The sequence below is a fragment of the Amblyraja radiata genome, chromosome 8, assembly GCF_010909765.2.
Source record: "Amblyraja radiata isolate CabotCenter1 chromosome 8, sAmbRad1.1.pri, whole genome shotgun sequence".
In the NCBI taxonomy this organism is placed as follows: Eukaryota; Metazoa; Chordata; class Chondrichthyes; order Rajiformes; family Rajidae; genus Amblyraja; species Amblyraja radiata.
In genome coordinates this window covers 25527358-25548656 of record NC_045963.1, presented here as the reverse complement: position 1 = coordinate 25548656, position 21299 = coordinate 25527358, and the positions used below count along the sequence as shown (strand labels likewise).

At 40.7% G+C, this 21299-nt stretch overlaps 1 protein-coding gene across 1 annotated transcript in view; it reads left to right on the top strand.

Moving 5' to 3' along the window:
- The window catches only part of slc30a6 (solute carrier family 30 member 6), a 115674-nt gene that overhangs the window by 55213 nt on the left and 39162 nt on the right, over nucleotides 1-21299 (top strand). Inside the window, exons 5-9 of the mRNA XM_033025427.1 lie at nucleotides 4975-5017; nucleotides 7547-7612; nucleotides 15384-15464; nucleotides 17689-17724; nucleotides 18404-18498. Coding sequence (XP_032881318.1) covers nucleotides 4975-5017; nucleotides 7547-7612; nucleotides 15384-15464; nucleotides 17689-17724; nucleotides 18404-18498 — 321 coding nt within the window. The remainder of the gene's footprint in view (nucleotides 1-4974; nucleotides 5018-7546; nucleotides 7613-15383; nucleotides 15465-17688; nucleotides 17725-18403; nucleotides 18499-21299) is intronic.

The following is a 21299-nucleotide window of genomic DNA, read 5'->3' as shown; positions in this document are numbered from 1 at the left end:
GGAGCGCGTGACGTCATTTGAAGATGGACGCAAAATGCCGGAGTAACTCAGCGGGACCGGCAGCATCTCTGGAGAGAAGGAATGGGTGATGTTTCGTGTCGAGACTCTTCTTCAGTCTGAAAGAAGGGTCTTGACCCGAAACGTCATCCATTCCTTCTCTCCAGAGATGCTGTCGGTCCCGCTGAGTTACTCCAGCATTTCGTGTCTATGTTCAATTTTCTTGGCCCCGCTCTGGGAGTAGAAGTGGGGGCGGATCCGGACCGCAACGGCCATGAGTCCCAGGCCGAGTTCGGCGATCGTTTGCCTGCTTCTGCTGCTGTTGGAGGTGAGACGTTGCGTCGTGCCAGGGTCTTGGGCCTGTCCCACTTTGGCCGTCAGTTCCGCGACAGGCCGTTGGCGTGCGAAGATTTCGCTCGCTACAAACATTTCGGAGCCCCGCGCGATGTCGCGCACAACTACATACCCCTCCGCGCTTCTCATTGGGACCAGCCCCGCGCGGCCATACGATGCCCGTGCGCCTCAACGCGACCACGAGGTCAGGTAATTTGCGTGCCAAGGACATGTAAATGGGACAGGCCCTTTACTCTACTAAACCGCGATTCATGTTACGAGATTGTCCAGCATTGGGCTTTTATACCATTTTTGTTCTTTAAATCTCATGAGCCCTGTTTGTATTCTTTTTTCAATTTAACAAGACATTGGTCTACATAAGCATGATATCGATACTCTGGAAAGGTCTGTATTATTCAAATGTTCCAAAAGCTAACCACACTGAGAAAATCTATTTAGTTTATATTAATATGTGTGTACAAAAGTAGTTTTGGGGGCAAGACAACAAATGCAATCAAAGACATACAGAACTGTTTCTGTAATAATTACGGTCTGAAGAATGGTCTTGCCTCAAAAGTTACCTATCCATGTTCTCCAGGGATGCTGCCTGACCTGCTGAGTTACTCCAGCATTTTGTGTCTTTCCTCTATAATAGTTAAACTATATTGTAAAGTCATGGAAAATCAACTATTCTTGGTCTTGTTGCGTTTTGGCAAATAAATTCAAAATCAGAGCACTTGCATTAACATTTTGAGTTGTAAAAAATTACATAAACACAGATTTCAAGTTTTATGAGTGTCCAAACCTCGACGGTACACTTCAATGTCACCCTCGATAAGACAAGCTTGGTTGCTCTAATCAAAGCCACTTTCACTTTTCTGTCATAATATATGCTATTTGACTCCCTACAGTGCATATCACTTCCATCCATTTGAATACCTCATGCCTGTTTTACAGTGGTTATTCTATATTGTCATCTGAGCATATTGAATTAAATCTAGCTCTTTCAGTGTAGCATTTATTCAATATTCCTGGTCATTTATAATAAAATGTTCTGTTACACGGCTCATAATCTGCTCCATGGCTTATGTATACCACACATAGCAGCAGGCTATTTCTGCATGGCTGTCAGCATGTTTAAATATTAGCTCCATATTTCAGGATGATCTCTGTTACTGTATTATGTTTGTTGTACTGACTGAAGGATTAGCTGTGCACATCAGGGCTCCTCTTACTGCAGCTATGTGTCTTGGACCTACCTGTATTCATGACTTGGTTGTTCAAGGCTTGATTTAATGTATCTAACTTGGAGAACAGCCATCAGGATGATTATTGCAATTACTAATACTGCAAAGGTACAGTCATTAATTTAGAAATTATTCTGATACCTTCTGCTTAACTCTATGCTGAAAGGTGTAAAAGTAATAAGAATATCCTATCCTCTCAGATGATGACTACAAAGTAACTCAGGATTTAGAATTTTCTCTCACCCACCCAATTGAAAATCATGGAACATAGAAAAGTACAGTGTAGAATTAAGAAACTGCAGATCCTTTTTACACAAAAAGGAACAAAGTGCTGGAGCAACGCTGTCTGACCTGCTGTATGAAATGTGAAGGAAGGAACTGCAGATGCTGGTTTACACCAAAGATAGGCACAAAATGTTGGAGAAACTTAGCAGGTCAGGCAACATCTCTGGAGAACATGGACAAGTGATGTTTCGGGTCGGGACCCTTCTAAATGTCACTTCTCCATGTTCTCCAGAGATACTGCCTGACCTGCTGAGTTGCTCCAGTACTTTGTGCCTTTTTTGCATCTGCAGTTCCTTGTTTCCTACAACTTAATGTGGAGAATTTCTAAAAGTTGGATTTTTGTTTTATTTGGATGAGTGCTTATAACTAGTTGTCCTCTGTACAGTGTAGAAAGTTGCCAATCTTCTGTCTTCTCTTTTAACCCAGTTCTGATCGTAGTTTAAACCTGAGCTGCAAACTAGGTGCCTATATTTGAAATTTAAAAGAAGGACTGAAAGAAGTTATTAAAACAATGAATGGTTTAGATCGAAAAACTGGTTTCTTGGTTGGTAACTGGAGAATAGAGATTTAAGGTGACTAGCAAACGAAACATTATGAAGTACCCTTTGCTGCTACACGCACTATGGTATTCAACTGTCAATATGATGATGGAGAATTATGTTGCAGTATCCTTCAGGTGGAGTTAAGAAAATGTTTAGATAAGAACATAAAGCAAGAACAGGAGTAGGTCATTTGACCATCAAGCTTGCTCCATCAGACATTTGGAGTATTGTGAGCAATTTTGGATACATACCTGAGGAAGGATGTGCTGGTGCTGGAGATGGTCCAGAGGAGGTTTATAAGAATGATACCAAGAATAAGTTGGTTAACATATGATGAACGTTTGATGGCACTGGACCTGTATGCGTTGGAGTTTAGAAGGATGAGGGGTCAACCTCATTGAAACTTACCAAATAATGAAAGGCTTGGACAGAGTGGATGTGGAGAGGATGTGTCCACTAGTGGAAAAGTCTAGGACCAGAGGCCATAGCCTCAGAATAAACGGGTGTACGTTTAGGAAGGAGATGAGGAGGAATTTCTTTAGTCAAAGGGTGGTGAATCTGTGGAATTCATTGCCACAGAAGGCTGTGGAGGCCGTCAATGGATATTTTTAAGGCATAGATTGATAGATTCTTGATTAGTATGGGTGTCTGTGGTTATGGGGAGAAGGCAGGAGAATGGGGTTATGAGGGAAAGATAGATCAGCCATGATTAAATGGCAGAGTAAACTTGATTGACCGAATGGTCTAATTCTGCTCCTATCACTTATGAACATAATTCAGTATATCATGGTGGATCTGCCCAAGGCCTCAATTCCTCTGCTGTGCTAGTTCTCTACAGCCTTGAATTCTTCTCTCTTTCAAAAATGTATCTACCTCCTTTTTAAAAGCCTCCAATGATCTGTCCTTCACAAACATTCAGGGTAAAGAATCCTCGGTGACATTCGCCATTCTTGGGGCACACCACTTGGGGCAAGCACCGAATCTTGGGGCACACCACTGCATACATTCCTTCCAGCCTGATAAAGATCTCTTTATCTAACTCTTCATTATGCGATAACCAATCTTAAATCCATGTTAACACACTTCCCCCAATACCATGCTCTCTTATATTGTGCACCAGTCTTTTACGTGGCACTTGTGTCAAGTGCCTTCTGGAACTTTAAACAGAATATGCTGGTCAGACCTGCTTCCAAATGTTCTAATTTACTATTTTCTGTTTTGACTCCCACCCCCACCGTATACTTTTGACTGACAGTGCATTTGGGGAGGAAAAGTACTAAAAGTAGTTTGCTAAAATCCACCCTTTTTTAAAATTCATTACATTGGTGCCCCATTGAAAAATGTGTTGGATGAATCTAGATCCTCTTTGTAACTGGTTAGCATAATCTTGAGCTGGCGGAAAGTACTGACTGCTTCAGGCATGATGTTTAGAAGAGGTTAACGGAACTCTCAGGAAATTTCACTGAAAGGCAGTGTACAAATCCTTGGATTAGCCAACCTTGCAGACTATGTCAAAAACAGAGTAATCACGATCAGTCTGAAACCTAATACATGGGTTCATGTCCGTTTCGTTGTACAAAGGACAGTCACAGGACTTCCTATGCAGTTCATGATGAGATCACAAGGTTTTCCAGTTTAATAATACTTTCACCTTTAATTTCCCTTTGCAGACTGTGGTAACGTGGACCTAGTTCAAGATTATTTCTGAAGTAAAATAGATTAATATGGACAATGATTATGAACTGCAGTTCCAGTAACACTAATGCCACCCATCATGATAAAGAGAGCACATTCTCATCAATATGGGATGTCGTCTGACTGAATCGTCCAAATGTAAAACAGAGCCACATTACTGACTGTGAACAACAAGTTTAACAGAAAGATTTAATGCAGCAATATAGTATCTGTCAATTATATTTTGAACTGAGGAGCCATTTTGACTTTTAGAAAATGGTAAACGACCTTAGGCTGCTAGATGGTCTGATGATGTACCATTTCATTAAATGATACAGCATGGAAACAGGCCCTTTGGCCCACCGAATCCACATTGACCATCGATCAGCCATTCACATTAGTTCTATATTATCTCACTTTACAGAGGCCAATTAAACTACAAACCGTGCGCCTTTGGGATATCATTGGAAACCGGAGCACCCGGAGGAAACCCATGCGGGCAAAGGGAGAACATACAAACTTCACACAGACAGCCGCTGAGGTCAGGATCGAACCCGGGTCTCTGGCGCCATGAGACAGCAGATCTACCAAATTGCAGCACTATTTGTATCACGGATAAACTTTTTTTTGAAGTGCTGAAGAAGTTGAGGAGAATTGGCATTTTTAGTGGTAAATTTACATTCACACAGCACAGTAAATCAGCAAACTACAGCATATTTTGAAATTGTTTTTGAATTAAAAATTAACCAAACATTCATTAGGTTGAAAGGGTTCTGGAAAGCGAGTGATTACATTAGCCTGACAAATATCATTTATTTCTAATGGATAGGGAGAGAAATGTGTCAGATAAAATGAGGATGCTGCTTTAATTTTTTTCTCCTTGTTTTTCTCCACAGCTTTGACTGCCTATACGTACCTTACTATCTTTGATCTTTTCAGGTAAATCATTTAGTTATAATCTTCTAAATGCATGTGCTTGATGGGACTAAAAATTAATTAATATGTGAAATTTTATTTTTGCTAAATAAAATTTTCATTTATGGCGGCACGTGTGCAGCGGTAGAGTTGCTGCCTTACAGCACCAGAGAATCAGGTTTGATTCTGTCTACGGGGGCAGTCTGTATGGAGTTTCCACGTTCTCCCTGTGACCACGTGGGCTTTCTCCGGGTCCTCTGGTTTCCTCCCACACTCCAAAGACGTGCAGGTTTGTAGGTTAATTGGCTTTTGTAAATTGTCCTTATGTGCGTGTAGGATAGAGCTTGTGTACGGGTGATTGCTGGTCGGCGTGGACTCGGTGGGCCAAACCGTATGTTTCCACGCTGTATCTCTAAACTAAACTAAACAATGCAGATCCTAGAAATCAAAAAAATATATAAGAACAGTGGAATATTCAGCATTTTGAACAACGTCGGTGGGGACAGAAACAAGAATCAACGTTTCAGGGTGCAGGATTTCATCAGGCCAGTCCGGTGAACGGTTTTTAAGCTAAAACATTATTTCTGATAATGCTACAGGATATTTTCAACATTTTTCACAGTTTCTCCAATTTGTTCAAATATCTGCAGTAAAGTATATTTGGAACTATTTGTCACCTTATATCAGACTTTTGACAGGTGATCAGTTAAATGTGAGTTACAAGGCATCTGTTTCATGTTTTTGTGCCTAGCCACCCTTTCTCAGCAATGTCCTTCTAGATAATAACTTCAAATAGCCCTTGCTTTCCCTTTCTCTCCATCCCATCCCCCTTCCCAGTTCTCCCACCAGTCTTACTCTCTCCGACTACATTCTATCTCTGTCCTGCCCACTCACCTGACATCAGTCTGAAGAAAGGTCTCGACCCAAAATATCCTTCTCTCCAGAGATGCTGAGTTACTCCAGCATTTTGTGTCAACCTTTGATGTCCTAGAACTTGGCTGTATTCCTTTTAGAGCTTCATGAACCCGAGCACTATTTTGGGACTTATTTTTGGTCTGGGGTTATATTGACCACAATTTGCACCTCGCCTACTGCACTTTGGCAACTTTTGTTGTGGATTCTGCAGTTCTGCCTGGTAACATTAAATTTATTTTTACGGAATGTGCATTTTGTTTATGGGAAAATTGACATAAATCAAGGTTTGTTCTATACAGTCCACCACCAATTTTCCAGCGCCCTTGCCTTTCTGGGTTATCCATTCTTCCGGATCAACAGAGGTCTCGGCCTATGAGATGAGTCCAACGGTAACAGAACCGTCTGTCGAGGTGCTGAGATACCGACCCGCAAAGTCGGTCTTGGAAGTCGTCTATGGGAACGGATCTGTCGACGCGGGCCATGCTAGAGTTCCATAGCCCCAGCCGCAGGGGCCAAATATGACCCACTGATCGGCACGGAAGTCCCGATGAGGTTGAGATCAGCCTCCTCACCCTAGTCACAACATTTTTGGGGCGATTTCAAGTGCTTCTCGTAATTTTGACCGGATTAAAGGAGGTGCCGGACCACCAGTTGCAGGAAAGTAGGCCTGCATCTATAATTCTTGAAAGAGAATTCAGCGTGAGAATCCCCATAAAAATATGTTCAAAACATCCCTTTGATGATTCCATTTATTGGAGTTAGATGAGTGAATATTAACCTAACCCCATCCACTAAACAAAATAGAGTAGAAATGTTGAAATATGACACGTGCACTGAAGGTCAGTAAGTATTTGGCAGAGAAATATAGATTGATATTTCAGAAGGGTCATTTTATGATTTCCAGGCCTTTGCTGTTTTTTAACCAGGCACTTGCTGCCCTTTTGTGAAAGAGAATAGATCAAATGACCATATTTGTGACAACATCAATTTAATCAAAATTGAGAGTGGCATATTTTTAACAAAATAGAATTTTTCTACCTTCTGGATTTTGTTACTTTTGTTTTTTTTGCAACGCAAAACTCTCTGGTTAGTTTGCTTTTTAAAAATGGTTCACTGATCTGCAAAATGCTTATGATGAACAGGGGAAAGTGTGTTCTTGTTGTGTACTAATTAACCAAGAGTACCAGATTAATGGGCAACACTGTATTAATGGTGCCATTGAGTTTATTATTTCCAGCATTACACAAATAAATCTAAACCAACTTCCAAGTTCAAAACAATGAACTGCAGATGCTGGTATACAAATAACGATACAAAGTGCTGCAGTAACTCAGTGGGTCAGGCAGCATCTCTGGGGAACATGGATAGGTGTTGTTCATAGGGAACCTTCAGTCTGAAGAAGGGTCCCAGCCCGAAATGTCACCTATCCATGTTCTCCAGAGATGCTGCTACACCCAGAGTTACTCCAGCACTTTGTGGGGTTATTTTTGACAAAAATCCAAACTGATGAGCAGACTTTATAAAACATATGGTAGACATGTAAAATGCAATCTTTAAACTGAGGGACATGAATATTGTTGGCTTTGCTTGGCTCAATTTTTAGTTCATCTTTTTGACTTTTATCTGTTAATTTCCCAGTTTAGTGACTTGCTTGATAAGTTTCTGGGTGACTTTGAAGAAACCTAGTTCAGGATATTCCTTTGGGTAAGTGTATGTTCAGTGTTTCATTAATACCTTTAAATTTTATAGTTATGGTGAATATGGAATGTGTAGTTTGTTTCTGTATATGATATAGGAGTTGTAAATGGGGTATTTAACTATTTATTCATTTTATTAAAAGCAGAGCACTTAACCTTTTTATAGCAGCATTTTACAGACATCCACAAATGTAAATTTTACAGGCCAGGCACTTGTATTTCATGGCCCGGGGTTTGCTGAGTCTCTTATCTGAGTGCTGACCCCTAGACAGAAAGACGTGCTCTGGAAAGATCTGTTTTACAAAGAAAAAGCATGAAGATAGAAGAGGTTTACGAGCAAAATGTGGGCAAATCGGATGGGCATCTTGGTCAGCATGGACAAATTGTGCTGAATGGCCTGTTTTTGTGCTGTATGATAACATATTGGTTCTGGTCCCACACTCTTGCACTGCCATTATATTAGTCACTCAACTATATACCAGACTTACCAATGTAATAGTTCATCTTGGCAAGGATACTAATCAGCTTAATATTGATAAATGAATGGCAGCCTAGCTCGTTAATGGAACCTATCATGGGTGTTAGGATTTCATCTCTCTGGCTCTTGCTTACCTGACACTTTACCTTTTTACTGGGTAGGGTGGTTCACTGTTGGCAAGAAATGGAGAAATCAAACACCTTCCATATGTAGTCGACAACTCTGGATAGGAAGAATCCCAGGTTGTTCAGAGACATGGGGTTGCAAAACAGTTTACCATAATCTTCTAATCCTCCCAAAATAAAGAGGAAGCCCTGGAGCACTGAAAAAAGGGCAACATTAATATTGATGTTTAAAAAGGTATGTAAGGACATGCCAGGCAACTACAGAGGGGTTAGTTTAATAACAATTGCAAGGAAATGTTCCGTAGAAATTTGGTAAGTAGTAAGTTCTAGTCATAGTCACACAACATGGAAACAGGCCCTTCAACTCAACTTGCCCATGCTTACCAAGATGCCCCATCTACACAAGTACCCCCTGCCCACGTTTGGCCCGCATCCTTCTAAACATTTCTTATCTATGTGCCTATCCAAATGTTTTTTAAATATTGTTATAGTACCTGACTTGACTACTTCCTCTCGCAGCTCATTCCATATACCCACCACCCTGTGTGGAAAAAGTTGCCCCTTGGGTTCCTATTAAATCTTTCCCTTCTCATCTTAAACCGATTCCCTCTGGTTCTCAATTCCCCTACTCTGTTTAAAAGAAAGTAAGTACTTAGGAAAATATAAGTTGATAAAGTGGAGCCAGAACAGATTTGTCGAAGACAAATTGATTTTGATTGACTTAATTAATTTTTTTGATGAGGTAAGAAAGCAGATTGGGGAAGGGACTGAATAGACATCATCTATGTGGATTTTTAGAAGCTGTTTAATAAGTTCCCTTACAGAAGCCAAGTTAGAAAAATTAGTTCCTATGGAATTAAAGGTTTGCTGGCAGCATGGAAAGAAAGTTGGTTAATTATAGAAAAGAGTGCCGTAGCAATGGTTATTATTTGGACTACTGAGAAGTCATAGACTGGCTGAATGGGCAGATGGGTGGTAGATAAAATCCAACATACAGAATGGCGTACACTTTGACAGAAAGATTAAGAAGAGATAGTATCAAGTAAATGGCTCCGTTCAAAAGGGTGTAGAGGAGCTGAGGTATCTGGTGTACATGTGTGTAAGCTCAGAGTGGAAGGGCACTTAGAGAGTCATCATGAAGCAAATGGAATACAGGAGTGCATAAAAAGAGGCATTGAATACAAAACCAAACAACTATGCAAACAATGTGGCTTTCCATTGTTTGAAAAAAACTATAACATGGTGTCCCTGTACTCAATAAATTAACCGAAGAGGGCAAACATGCCAAACAGCTTCTTCACCACCCTACCAAACAAAATACAAACTTGATCAAATAGTTAGGTCACAACTTTGCATCAATTTATGGCTATTAGAAAGAATGTGAGAGTTCAGGTTTGGGTACTGTAAAGATTTATTAGAATAGTCCCAAGGAAGATGGAGAAATAAAGTACTGCAGATGCTGGTTAATACACAAAATGACACAAAGGAGACAGTCTGAAGAATGGTCTCGACCTGAAACATCAACTATCCATGTTCTCCAGGGATGCTGCCTGACCTGCTGGAGCACTACTCCAGCACTTTGTTTCCTTCCCAAGGAAGATGAACCGATGTTCTTTAAAAGAATGGTCAGGATTTAGAAATCACTGCCCAAGAGTAGAGGCAACAGGATCTGCGTCATAGAGCTATATAATACCGAATTAGTCCCTTCAGCCCCCAACTCAACCATGCTGAGCAAGTTGCCTAAAGAAGCTAATCGCATTTGCCTTTGCTTGGCTCATATCTTCCAAACCTTTCCTATGTAGAAGTATTCGGATGATACAGCTGTTGTCGGCCTCATTAAAGGGGGCAATGAGGAGGAATACAGAGACATTATAAGTAACTTTGTGGAGTGGAGCGCACACAATAATCTCCATCTCAACACCAAAAAAACAAAGGAGATAGTGGTGGACTTTAGGAGGGGGAGGAGGAGGACTCAAGCAACGCCGATTACCATTAAGGGCACTGAGGTGGAGGTGGTTGCTAATCACAGGTACCTTGGGGTGCAGCTTGACAGTGAGCTGAACTGGAAGTGTCATATGGAGGCGGTGTACAGGAGGGGACAAAGCCGACTGTATTTTTTAAGGAGGCTGAGGTCTTTTAATATCTGCCAACCCCTACTGTGCAGTGTCTACCATTCAGTGGTGGCCAGTGCTCTGTTCTTTGCTGTGGCCTGTTGGGGAGATGGCGCCCGTATAGCGGATAAAAACAGATTGGACAAACTAATCAGGAAGGCCGGCTCAGTGGTCGGGGCTGAGCAACGAACGGTCCAGCAGGTGGCAGAGGCCAGAACTCTAAATAAACTAGGTTCCATAATGACAAACCCCACTCACCCACTCCATGCCCTGAAGGTGATCAAGAGCAGCATCTTCAGCCAGAGGCTGATTGCACCAATGTGCAAAACGGAGAGATACAGGAAGTCCTGTTTACCAGCTGCTATAAGACTTTTTAATGAGCATAAATAACTGCACTTTTTTAAATTAATTGTATTTTAACTTGTATTTTAACGTATTTTAACTTGTTATGTATGAAAGCGTGGTGTTATGTTTGTCTTGAAGCTGTCGTGGCAAATAATTTCCTGAAAAGGATTATTAAAGGAATATTCTATTCTATCCATGATCCTGTTCAAGTATCTTTTCAGTTGTAATTTTACCCATAACTGCCACTTCCTGTGGCAGCTCATTCCAAATACACTCCACTCGCTGCATAAAAAAGTTGACCCTCTTAAAGTTTTCCCCTCTCATCTTAAACATAGACCTCTACTTTTAGACTCCCCTACCCTAGGAAAAAGGCTGTGTCTACTCACCTTATTTATTCGCTCATAATTTTAATATGTATCTGTAATGTCTCCGCTCTGCCTCCTACACTACGGAGAAAAAGGGACTCAGTCAATCCAGCCTCTGCTTATAACCAAACCTTCCAGATCCGAACATGCAAACTCTACGCAGATAGTATCTGAGGTGAGGACCGAACCCAGGTCTCTAGCTCTACCAGCTGCACCTCTGTATCACCCTTACAGAGCAGAATTCAGTTGACTACCATGAGAAAAAAAACGCAGCAGCTTAGTTTCATTCAGTCTGCAGTTTACCAAGCAATTGAAAAATATATTCTTAAACAATCTACGCCCATATTAGCAACTCCCTGGTTAAATGCAAGAACCAACTTGCTTCAGTGTTCTACTGGATAATCCCAAAATCCTATTGTTAACAAAAGCAAATTATGTCAAAAAAGATCAAAAAAGATCACATTCCTGTACTTGAACTTCTGTTATCCAGACAACATGGAGACAACATTGTATAAACTAAAAATATTTTTGTTCTAGTGGGTATTAACTGAAAGACAAGCCTGTAGTGGGAAGAAAATGGTTTTAAAAATTGGCATGTTTTTAGAGATTGATAGCTTGTTTTACATGACCATCCCTTTCACTTGCATAAGGAATCCCTGTGTAGAGAAGCTCTGTGTACAGTTGCATTCTCATTAACTATTGGTTTTATGTAATTTTACTTTGTTTTCAGTACATTAGGTGGGAGGGCCAAAAGCTTTTCTCCCCATTTAAAATTAATGGCTTAAAACATTCTATTCATTTTGCTGGTGGTTCAGTGGTAAATTCCTTAGCCAGAGGGTGGCAAATCTGTGGAATTAATTGCCACAGACAGCGGTGGTGGCCTTAACATGGGTATTTTTGAACTGGGGATTGATAGACTCTTAATCAGTAAGGGGTCAAAGGTTATGGGGAGAAGGCCAGAGGATGGGATTGAGAGGGAAAAATAGATCAACCATGATTGAATGGGGGAGTTGCATTGTAGGGCCAAATGGCCTAATTCTGCTCTTATATCTGTGGTCTTATGGTCTAAACTGCCAATGGCTTGAGTTAAAAACACAAAGTGCTGGAGTAACTAAACAGGTCAGATGCTGCCTGACCCGCTGAGATACTCCAGCACCTTGTGGTTTATTGCTCAAAATTCCTGCATCTGCAGTTCCTTATGTCTATCCTATTTTACTTTCCTGCTTTCCCTTCCTGCACATTGCAGCATGAAAATCGGGAATGCACTTGATGGGTTGAGGTTAGCACACCTGACCTCGCTCTCTACAGCTGGACTCGGCACTGAGGATCCAGATAAGAAGTGTACCTGGCCCCTCAGTGCACTGTAACTGAGGCCTTCCAGAGGTGGCGCGCGGCAGAGGCCTTTCCCAAGGCACGGTGCCCACCCGGATGTACCGAAAGCTTAGCAGACCACGGAGCGGGGAACCTACCCGAGGGCTCGGTGGACCGCGGAACCGTGAACTTGTCCAGAGGACCAGACGGTTTGGTCCTCTGGGTATCCCACAGTACTGGGAGACGTTGGACACGAGGAGAAAGGGCTGTTGGGAGGGTGAACCGGGGTATTGCGTCTAGCACCTTCAAGGTCAGCTGCAGGAGGCGTCCCCAGGACACAAACATGGGCGAGTGAGGAGAGGGACGTCGGTTTGCGGGCCAATCCGGCCAAAAGAGGCAAAGGAAGGCCCTGCAGGAGCCTGAGGCTTACCTGGATTGGGAGCTGCTCCAGTAGACCGAGCGCATGGGTCGGACTGGACTTTGGAAGTGACGGCAAAACATGGCAGCGCCCGCATGTACAATTTCACTGTGCAGTTACGCATGTGACAAAGCACCAGTGCATCATTCCACTTTTGGATTTGGTGCTCAGTGGTGAGGAGCTGAAGAACCAGATACACTGCATATCTGCAACCTTTTCTTAACACCAACTTTGGCTGGATCATATAATACAGCTCCATTCAAACAAATGGGGTCATCATTGATCTGGATTGAAAAAGAAAGTGGGGATTTTTCTTTATTTAATTAAAACAATAACATATCAGTTAAATGGGTTTTAAATGCATTTAGGCACCGGTTCCTGGTTAATAAAATAAGACACAAATTGCTGGAATAATCTGCGGGCCAGGCAGCATCTATGGAGAACTTGGATAGGTGAAATTTCTTGGATCGGGACATTTCTTCAAACTGATGTGAGAAAACTGGAAGAGAGTGGGAGAATGGAACAAAGTTTTCCAAGTGATACGTGGACACAGAAGGAGGGGATGAGTGGGCAAAGGCCAGAGATGGAAGAAGATAAAAGGCTGAAATCAGGAGAGAAGATGTGCAAAATGTGAAGAGGAAGGGATATAGGTGGAAGGAGAGTGGGAGGGGTGCGCCAGGATTGTGGGAGAAATGGATGCGCATTCTAGTGACACGGCGGAAAGGGAGGGGGTGTAGTTGTTTAGTTCCTTAAAATTGGAGAGCACAATCTTCATACTGTTGGAATGTAAGCTAGCCAAACAGAATATGTGGTGCTATTCCTCCAGTTTGTATGTGGTCTCACTCTGGCCACGGAGAAGACCCTGGACAGAAAGGTCCTTTATCTTTTTATCAATTTAAATATATTTTGATTGTTTTAAATGTTTCTGTCTCTGATAATGAGACAAATAAAAAGGGAGGGGAGTTGTTTTGTGAATCTGATGGTCGTGTTTTGAAACTTTTGCATCTTGTGCCTGGAAGGATGAGGGAATGACCATGCTGTGAGCGGCCCTCATCTGCTTTTCTGAGAGTGTGAAATGCAGATGAAATGGATGGGGTGTTGACTGGTCTGTGTAAGGGGACTGGCTGCGTTCACAACTCTGCAATTTCTTGGTGTCTTGGCAGAGCAATTGCTGAACCAAGCTGTATTGCATCCATATAGGCTGCTTTCTATGGTGCATCTGTGGAAATTGGTAAGAATTATTGCTGAAGAGATATGCTGAACTTACTTATCTTCTGAGAAAGTATAGGCATTATTGTGTTATCTTGGCTGTAGAATCAATGTGTTACGACCAGTACAAATTATTAGTGATATTTACACCAAAGAACTTGAAGATGTCATCGCAACAGCAGTAATACAGATTTTATGCATTTTCGTTATATTTTCTTGGTCACCTTAAAACATCAAGATTTAACAATGTATAATGTGCGATATTGAATGTTTCAACAATTTCTTTTCGGGTAACATATGATCAAATATATTGAAAATGACAGTGGTGCAGCAGGTAGAGCTGCTGCCTCACAGAGCCAGAGACCCTGGTTCGATCCTGGACCTCGGGTGCTATCTCTGTTGAGTTTGCACATTTTCCCTGTAAGGTTGTGGGTTATCTCCCCAATTCCAAGGTGTGCAGGTTTGTAGATTAATTGGCCTCTGTAAATTGTCCCTGGTGCAGGGAGTGGATACGAAAGTGGGATAACATAAAACTAGTGTCAAGAGTTTACATTCTGTAGTTGAAATCTGGAAACATTAGTTTTCATGTTAGAGATATAGCATGGAAACGGGCCTTTCGGACCACCAAGTTCATGTCAACAATTGACCACCCATTCACACTAGCTCTATGTTATCCCAATTTACACATTAGGGGCAATTTACAGGGGCCATTTTAACTTACAATTCTTTAGTCAGCGAGTCTGACTCTAGTCAGAGGGTGGTGAATCTGGAATTATTTGCCAAAGAAGGCTGTAGAGGCCAAGTCAGTGGATAATTTTAACGCAGAGATAGATATATTCTTGATTAGTACAGGTGTCAGAGGTTATCGGGAGAAGGCAGGAGAATGGGGAGGAGGAGATAGATCATTCATGATTGAATGGCGGAGTAGACTTGATGGGCCGATTGGCCTAATTCTACTCCTATTCCTTATGACCTTATGACAATCATTCACGTCTCTAGGATGTGAGAGGAAACCGGAGCACCCAGAGGAAACCCACGCGGTCACAGGGAGAACGTGCAAACTCCACACAATAAGCATCCAAGGTCGGGATCAAACATGGTTCTCTGGCGCTGTAAGACAGCAGCTCTACCAGCTGCACCACTGTGCCGCCCTTAATAGTCTGGTTTGCTGAAATTCTGAAGATTTATCATTAGGAGGTGGAAATGTTGTTTTTGACTGATTTTATGAACAACAATATTGGAGATGATAGAAGACTGAAGTATTGGAAATACCTAGAAGCATGGGCACTTGGGGCAATGTTAATTCTGTCTAGCACTCTCCACTCTGTGCAGAGTAGATGATACATTACTGAGAATCATGCATGGATTGTTTTACAATTGTGACACTTGTATTCCTGCCTGATGCTTAAATTTCAGGTTTGAGAGGTTTGAAGTATTAGCAGTGTTCGCTACCACTGTCCTGGCACAGCTCGGGGCTCTCTTTATACTCAAAGAAAGGTAGGAATGTGGGTCTTTTTCATTTGATTGACACTTAACATTTTATCATGAAAATGTATCCTACTCTGACACGCATCAGCCTAATCAATATTTTACGAATGCGATGAACACAATTGTTCCTTTCAGCCTTGAAGCAATAATTGGGGAATTTGAGAGCATTTTAGAATTGAGCCAATAAATGGGAGTTGGAGATTTTGATTATGTATTGGTGCTTGTTTAACCTCTGTTCAGATTTAATATAATTGATAAGTTTAACCCAAACCAAAGATTTAGTAAAATGTAAAACCCAGAAATTCCATTTATCGTCCATTGTTACTTAATGAAATTGCAGTTTTTCTAAAGTTAATTCTCCGAATAATTTTCTGTTATTTCTTGAAGATTTTTCATTGTAAAGAATTGAAATGTGAGATGTTGTGGTTTTTAAATCTATAAATAATCATGTATGTTAAATCTTATGGACCATGAAATTCAAGTACCATGATTCTTCCTCAATCAGTCAGTAAGTGAGATGTGGAAAAAATGTGTATATCCAAATACCGTAAACATATATTATCATTTGAAAATACAAGGTGACTGCGGCAATTTAAAAGAATGTCATCAAGTCCAATAGTCCAATGGATAGCATAGCTTTTTCTTCCTGTTCCTCAAATTTTCACCTTACATTTAGATTTCCTCCAAAACGTATTTACGAGCAATGCAGGTAACTTCGCCGAATGTCCTGGTGTAGTGGGAGAACAATTTTAATATTTTTATTTAGAAGTTTTCTTTCCTTCTCTTCATCCCTTCAAAATATTCCAATCCAATTCCTCTTTCTTGACGCAAAGGAACTGGAATTGCATTTTTAATGTAGAAACAAGAACTGCAGATGCTGGATTTGTGATTTTTTTTTTTGGAAGAATGGTCCCAACCAGAAACATCACCTATCCACGTTATCCAGAGATGCTGCCTGACTCGCTGTGTTACTCCAGTACTTTGAGTCCTTCCACCTATCTGTCATCTCCCTCCTCACCTGTTTCTATCTGTCGCCTGCTTAACCCATCCCTTGTACCTCATTGTACTGGCTTTCTCTCCTTTGAACTCTTGCTCATAATAAGGGTCCCAATCAGAATAGACTATCTCTTTGCCACCACAGATGCTGCTTGACCCATTGAGTTCCTCCAAAAGTTTTTTCTTTGCTGAAAGTTAGGATTTTGAATTTTAAAAAGATACGTTGTTACTATTGATTAAAAAAATAACAAATTAATATTGGTAGTAAATCTATATGAATGAATGAATAAGTTAATGAATTAATAAGTTTATTGGCCAAGTATTCACATACAAGGAATTTGCCTTGGGGCAACACCCGCATGTAACAACATGACATACAGTGACAGTTAGGAATGACACATAAAACGTTAATATATACTTATTAAAAGTCTCATCTTGTATGTATGTATACGTGTGTGTGTGTGTGTGTGCGCGTATATGCCTATGTGTCTTTCTACCTTCGTCAAAACACCACACACTAGCACAAAAATGTTCAGATTATTAACCCCGTCGTCAAAATAACATTTCATGCTAAATTTCAAAAGTTATTGATCATTAAAGTTTCAAAAATACGGCCTGTCAAACAACTCACAGATTCTTCAATCAACTTCGAATTACGTCACAATGCCCCCGCAAAGGGAGGGGGTCGCCGCCCTCTCCACCTCCCCAACGGGGCCGCCATGCTGGAATGTTCTGGAAACCCCCCTCTCCCCCCCTCCCCCCTTTGCCTGGCCCGCCTGGCCCAGTCGCAATGAAGTCCCACAGCCCGCTGCCTCACTCGGGTCCACGCCCGCCCGCGGCTTCCCTCCGCCCAACAGCGCCGTTCTCCCTCCTCACCGCCCCTCCCTTCCACAGCGCCGTGCTCCCTCCTCACCGCCCCTCCCTCTCACACATTTACCACCGCGGACCAAATATGATTTGAAAGTAAAACGGCCAACTCTCAACAACATGGTAAAGGAATTCAATTCCACTTACAGATCACGCTTCTAAAGTTATTCAAGGTCATTCTCCATTTCTGACAACAGCTCAGAAACCATAGAGACTTCAATGCATGTAGTTCTGAAAAAGCCATAAAGTTATCCCTTCCACCCCCCCCCCCATTCTTCTAAAATTCAATTTGCTTTCTCATATCTTAACTATTTCCTTTACTGTTTTTAGCAGTGGAGTGATTTCATTTCTTGGGTTTCTTTTTGTACAGTGTGGAACGATTTCTGGAACAGCCTGAGATTCATACGTAGGTTTATTTTTAGTTTTACAAGTATAAACATTGTTCTTTTGACATTAAAATGATTTATTTAGTAAGTCCAATTGTTAATTTGGGAACAGCATGCGTCAGCCTCATCATAAGGAAAATTAATACGTTTTGAATCTTGACAAGATTAGTATGATTCTTTTCAAATAATACGTTACTTAGTGACAAAGGATAAAGTGGAAAGTTTTCTATTCAATGTTCTGTTGAGTTTTATATGGAACAGGACACAATGCCCACAGATTGGTTGTATTTGTTAGCAGATATGTTTTTGTCTATGAATATTAAAATGTTTCTATGACATCAGTATCTTGATATTGAATAGCAAAATACAACACATACTGGAAATACTCATCAGGTCATCCAGCATCTTTGGGGAGAATGAACGGTGAAAGGCATTGACCAAAACATTAATTTTGTTTCTCTTTCCACAGTTGTTGCCTCACCTAGTGAGTACTTCCAGCATTTTCTATTTTGTTTTTAAAAACATTCCAAATGCGCTTATTGTTGTAGGGTTGTTGTTAATCTAATGTATTGAACTGTTTATTAGTTACATGTTTAGTAAACCCAAAGATGAACCATTTTTTAGAAATGATTACGCTGTATGTCATTATTAAAATTAATGTTCTTTCCCATAATTTGCCTAAAAAACTCTACTCTACAGGGGACGTCTCCTTGTTGGCACCTTTGTGGCCCTGTTCTTCAATTTACTTACCATGCTATCTTTGAAGAACAGATCTTTAGCTTACGTTTCTGAAGGTATGTTGAGGGGCTGTAAGGTGGCCACAGTGCGAAAGCTGTTCCCATGCTGGCCTTAATATTGTAGGAATTTCTAAGTGATCTAGACATTATTGTCTACAATATGATATAGTGGTGTTATATTTTCTTTGCAGACTGTTATCACATTTACTACATAGCTAAAATATTTGGGGCTTTCTTGTCTTGATTGCACAATGTCACTAAATATGTTTCTGCATTTCTATCATAAAAGCCGATAAATACTAGAAATATTTAGCAGGTCAGGTGTTACTAATGGATGGATCAACAAAGTTTATGCTTCAGACTGTGTTCTTTCATCACAACTTTCCTATAGAGTACATTTCCTGGTATGTGTTTTTTGTGCTCTGTTGAAAGGACATCAAATTGAAAAGTCACCTCCTATTACCCTCTCCAGAATTGCCACCTCGCCATGCTCTATTTATAATTCAATCAGATATCTTTAAATATAAAGGATCCCCGACAGAATGATCTGCTTGTCAGAATATGTTACCCCAACAACCTGCTGCATCACCTCTACCCTTAACCCCACCCCACCATGCCCCGTTTCCCCCCCTCCCTCCCCCAACAATCTTTTCACTTTTTAACTTGCTGCCAGATACGGAAATTGGTTAAAAGAGAATCTTGGCCTCGGTAACCAAGGGAACTACAAGGGACTGCAGATGTTCAAATCTTGAGCTAAACATAACACAGGGTTTCTGGTGCGCGCCCCTCTTCAGTCTGACACAGGGCCCTGCTCTGAAACAATGTCAGTCCATGCCCTCCACAGATGCTACCTGACCTGCTGAGCACTTTGTGTTTAACTAACGGAACTAAATCAGCAAATGTTTGCATTCTCCAATTAATCAAAATTTCCATTTCAACAGTAGAGTATTAATTAAATTCCCTGTTATTCCTTGACAGAGTGCATTTGTTGAACCAATAACACTTTAAATTCTTTAAAGGAGCTTGATGGTAAAATAACTTCATACCATTGTTTTTGTTGTTTATATACACAAACTTTCACCGAGATGACACACTAAATACAATGCCATCTTTTAAAAATTCAAAGCATTTTTAGCTTTTTGAATGGATAGCTTAATTACTCATTTAAAGGATGGAAATTTGCAGGATACACAAGCAGTCTATGTATCATGCACATTGTAAATTCACTTATTTTTGTCGGGTTGCTGTTAAGCTAATGTAATGAACTGTTTAATAGTTCCTTGTTTAATAAATCTAAAGATAAATACATTTTTAGAAATGATTGCAAGGTGTGTCATTATTAAAATTAATATTATTTTCCATAATTGCATATCTTTTTATAATAGCAATATAACTTTTTATATGTTGTTCCTCTCACGACTATATTTTGTGGCAATTATCAAAAGAAAACGGGAGCACAGAATAACAGAACAAACACTTGTCATATTCGGAAAGCTCTGCAGAAAGTGTAAAGGAAGGACGTTGCTTTACAATTCTGCTGAGATTTTGATCTCTGCCACATTATTGTGGGAAGAATAATGAGTGAATGATGGATGCAGACCCATTGTGAAAGTCATTGTGGGGCTCCTCTGGCATACCTCCTGGAGAACAGCTGAAGATTGATATTTGATGCAAGTTGGCAAAGGGAATCGAAACAGTGTAATAATCTTAAAAATAAGCAGGCTGTTCAGTGCTTTGAATTATAGGTGCTCCCTATTTTTTACCAATAATAGTTATAAAATATGCACAGCCAAAACAACGCCCTGCAAGCAATTTCCAAATGAACATATTGAAAAATTAGCATTTAAAACATTTTTTGTTAATACAATACAATACAATACAATACAATTGTATTGACATTAATGATTGACATAGCAACCGATTCTCATTCATTCTTTCTGAATGCGCAAAAGAGTATCTTGACCTGCAGAATAGCTGGTTTCTGGAACAAGCTGCCAGAAGTGCTGGTGGGTGTAGGAACAGTAAGAACATTTAAAAGGCATCTTGACAGGTAATTGAAAGAGCAAGGGAGTGGGATTGGTATAGATGGTCGGCACAAACGTGGTTAGCCAAAGGGGCTGTTTCTATGCTGTACAACTCTATAAAGCTTAAACGTTAACATTTTTCATGAAAAACAGAGCACATCTTTACATTAAAGGCATATCATTAGAAATATTTACTTTCCACAGCTCAGTACACAGTTGAGGAACTAGCATATTCGTGCTTTTCAAAAAAAGAAACCCTGCAGATGCTGGATATCTGAAATAAAACAAAAGCTGTAGTTGCGCGCTAACCACTCAGCGGAAAGACAATACATGATTAGAATCGAGCCATTCACAACATACAGATATACAGATAAGGGAATAACGTTTGGTGCAAGATAAAACCAGTAAAGTCCGATCAAAGATGGTCCGAGTATCCCCAATGAGGTAGATAGTAGTTCAGGATTGCTCTCTAGTTGTGGTAGGATGGTTCAGTTGCCTGATAACAGCTGGGAAGAAACAGTCCCTGAATCTGGAGTTGTGCATTTCTATAACTTGTGCCTGAAGGGAGAGGGGAGAAGAGGGAGTGGCCAGGGTGCAACTCATCCTTGATTATGCTGCTGGCTTTGCCGAGGCAGCGTCAGGTATAAACGGAGTCAATGAAAGGAAGGTTGGTTTGTGTGATGGTCTGGGCTGCGTCCACAATTCGCAGCAATTTCTTGTTAACAGAGGAACAGTGTTAACAGAGGAATATTCCTCCATAATAATGGGAGACAATGCAAAGGTGTGGCAATGAAAGCTAGAGCATAGTTTCATGGATACAACCTACAGTGCTTG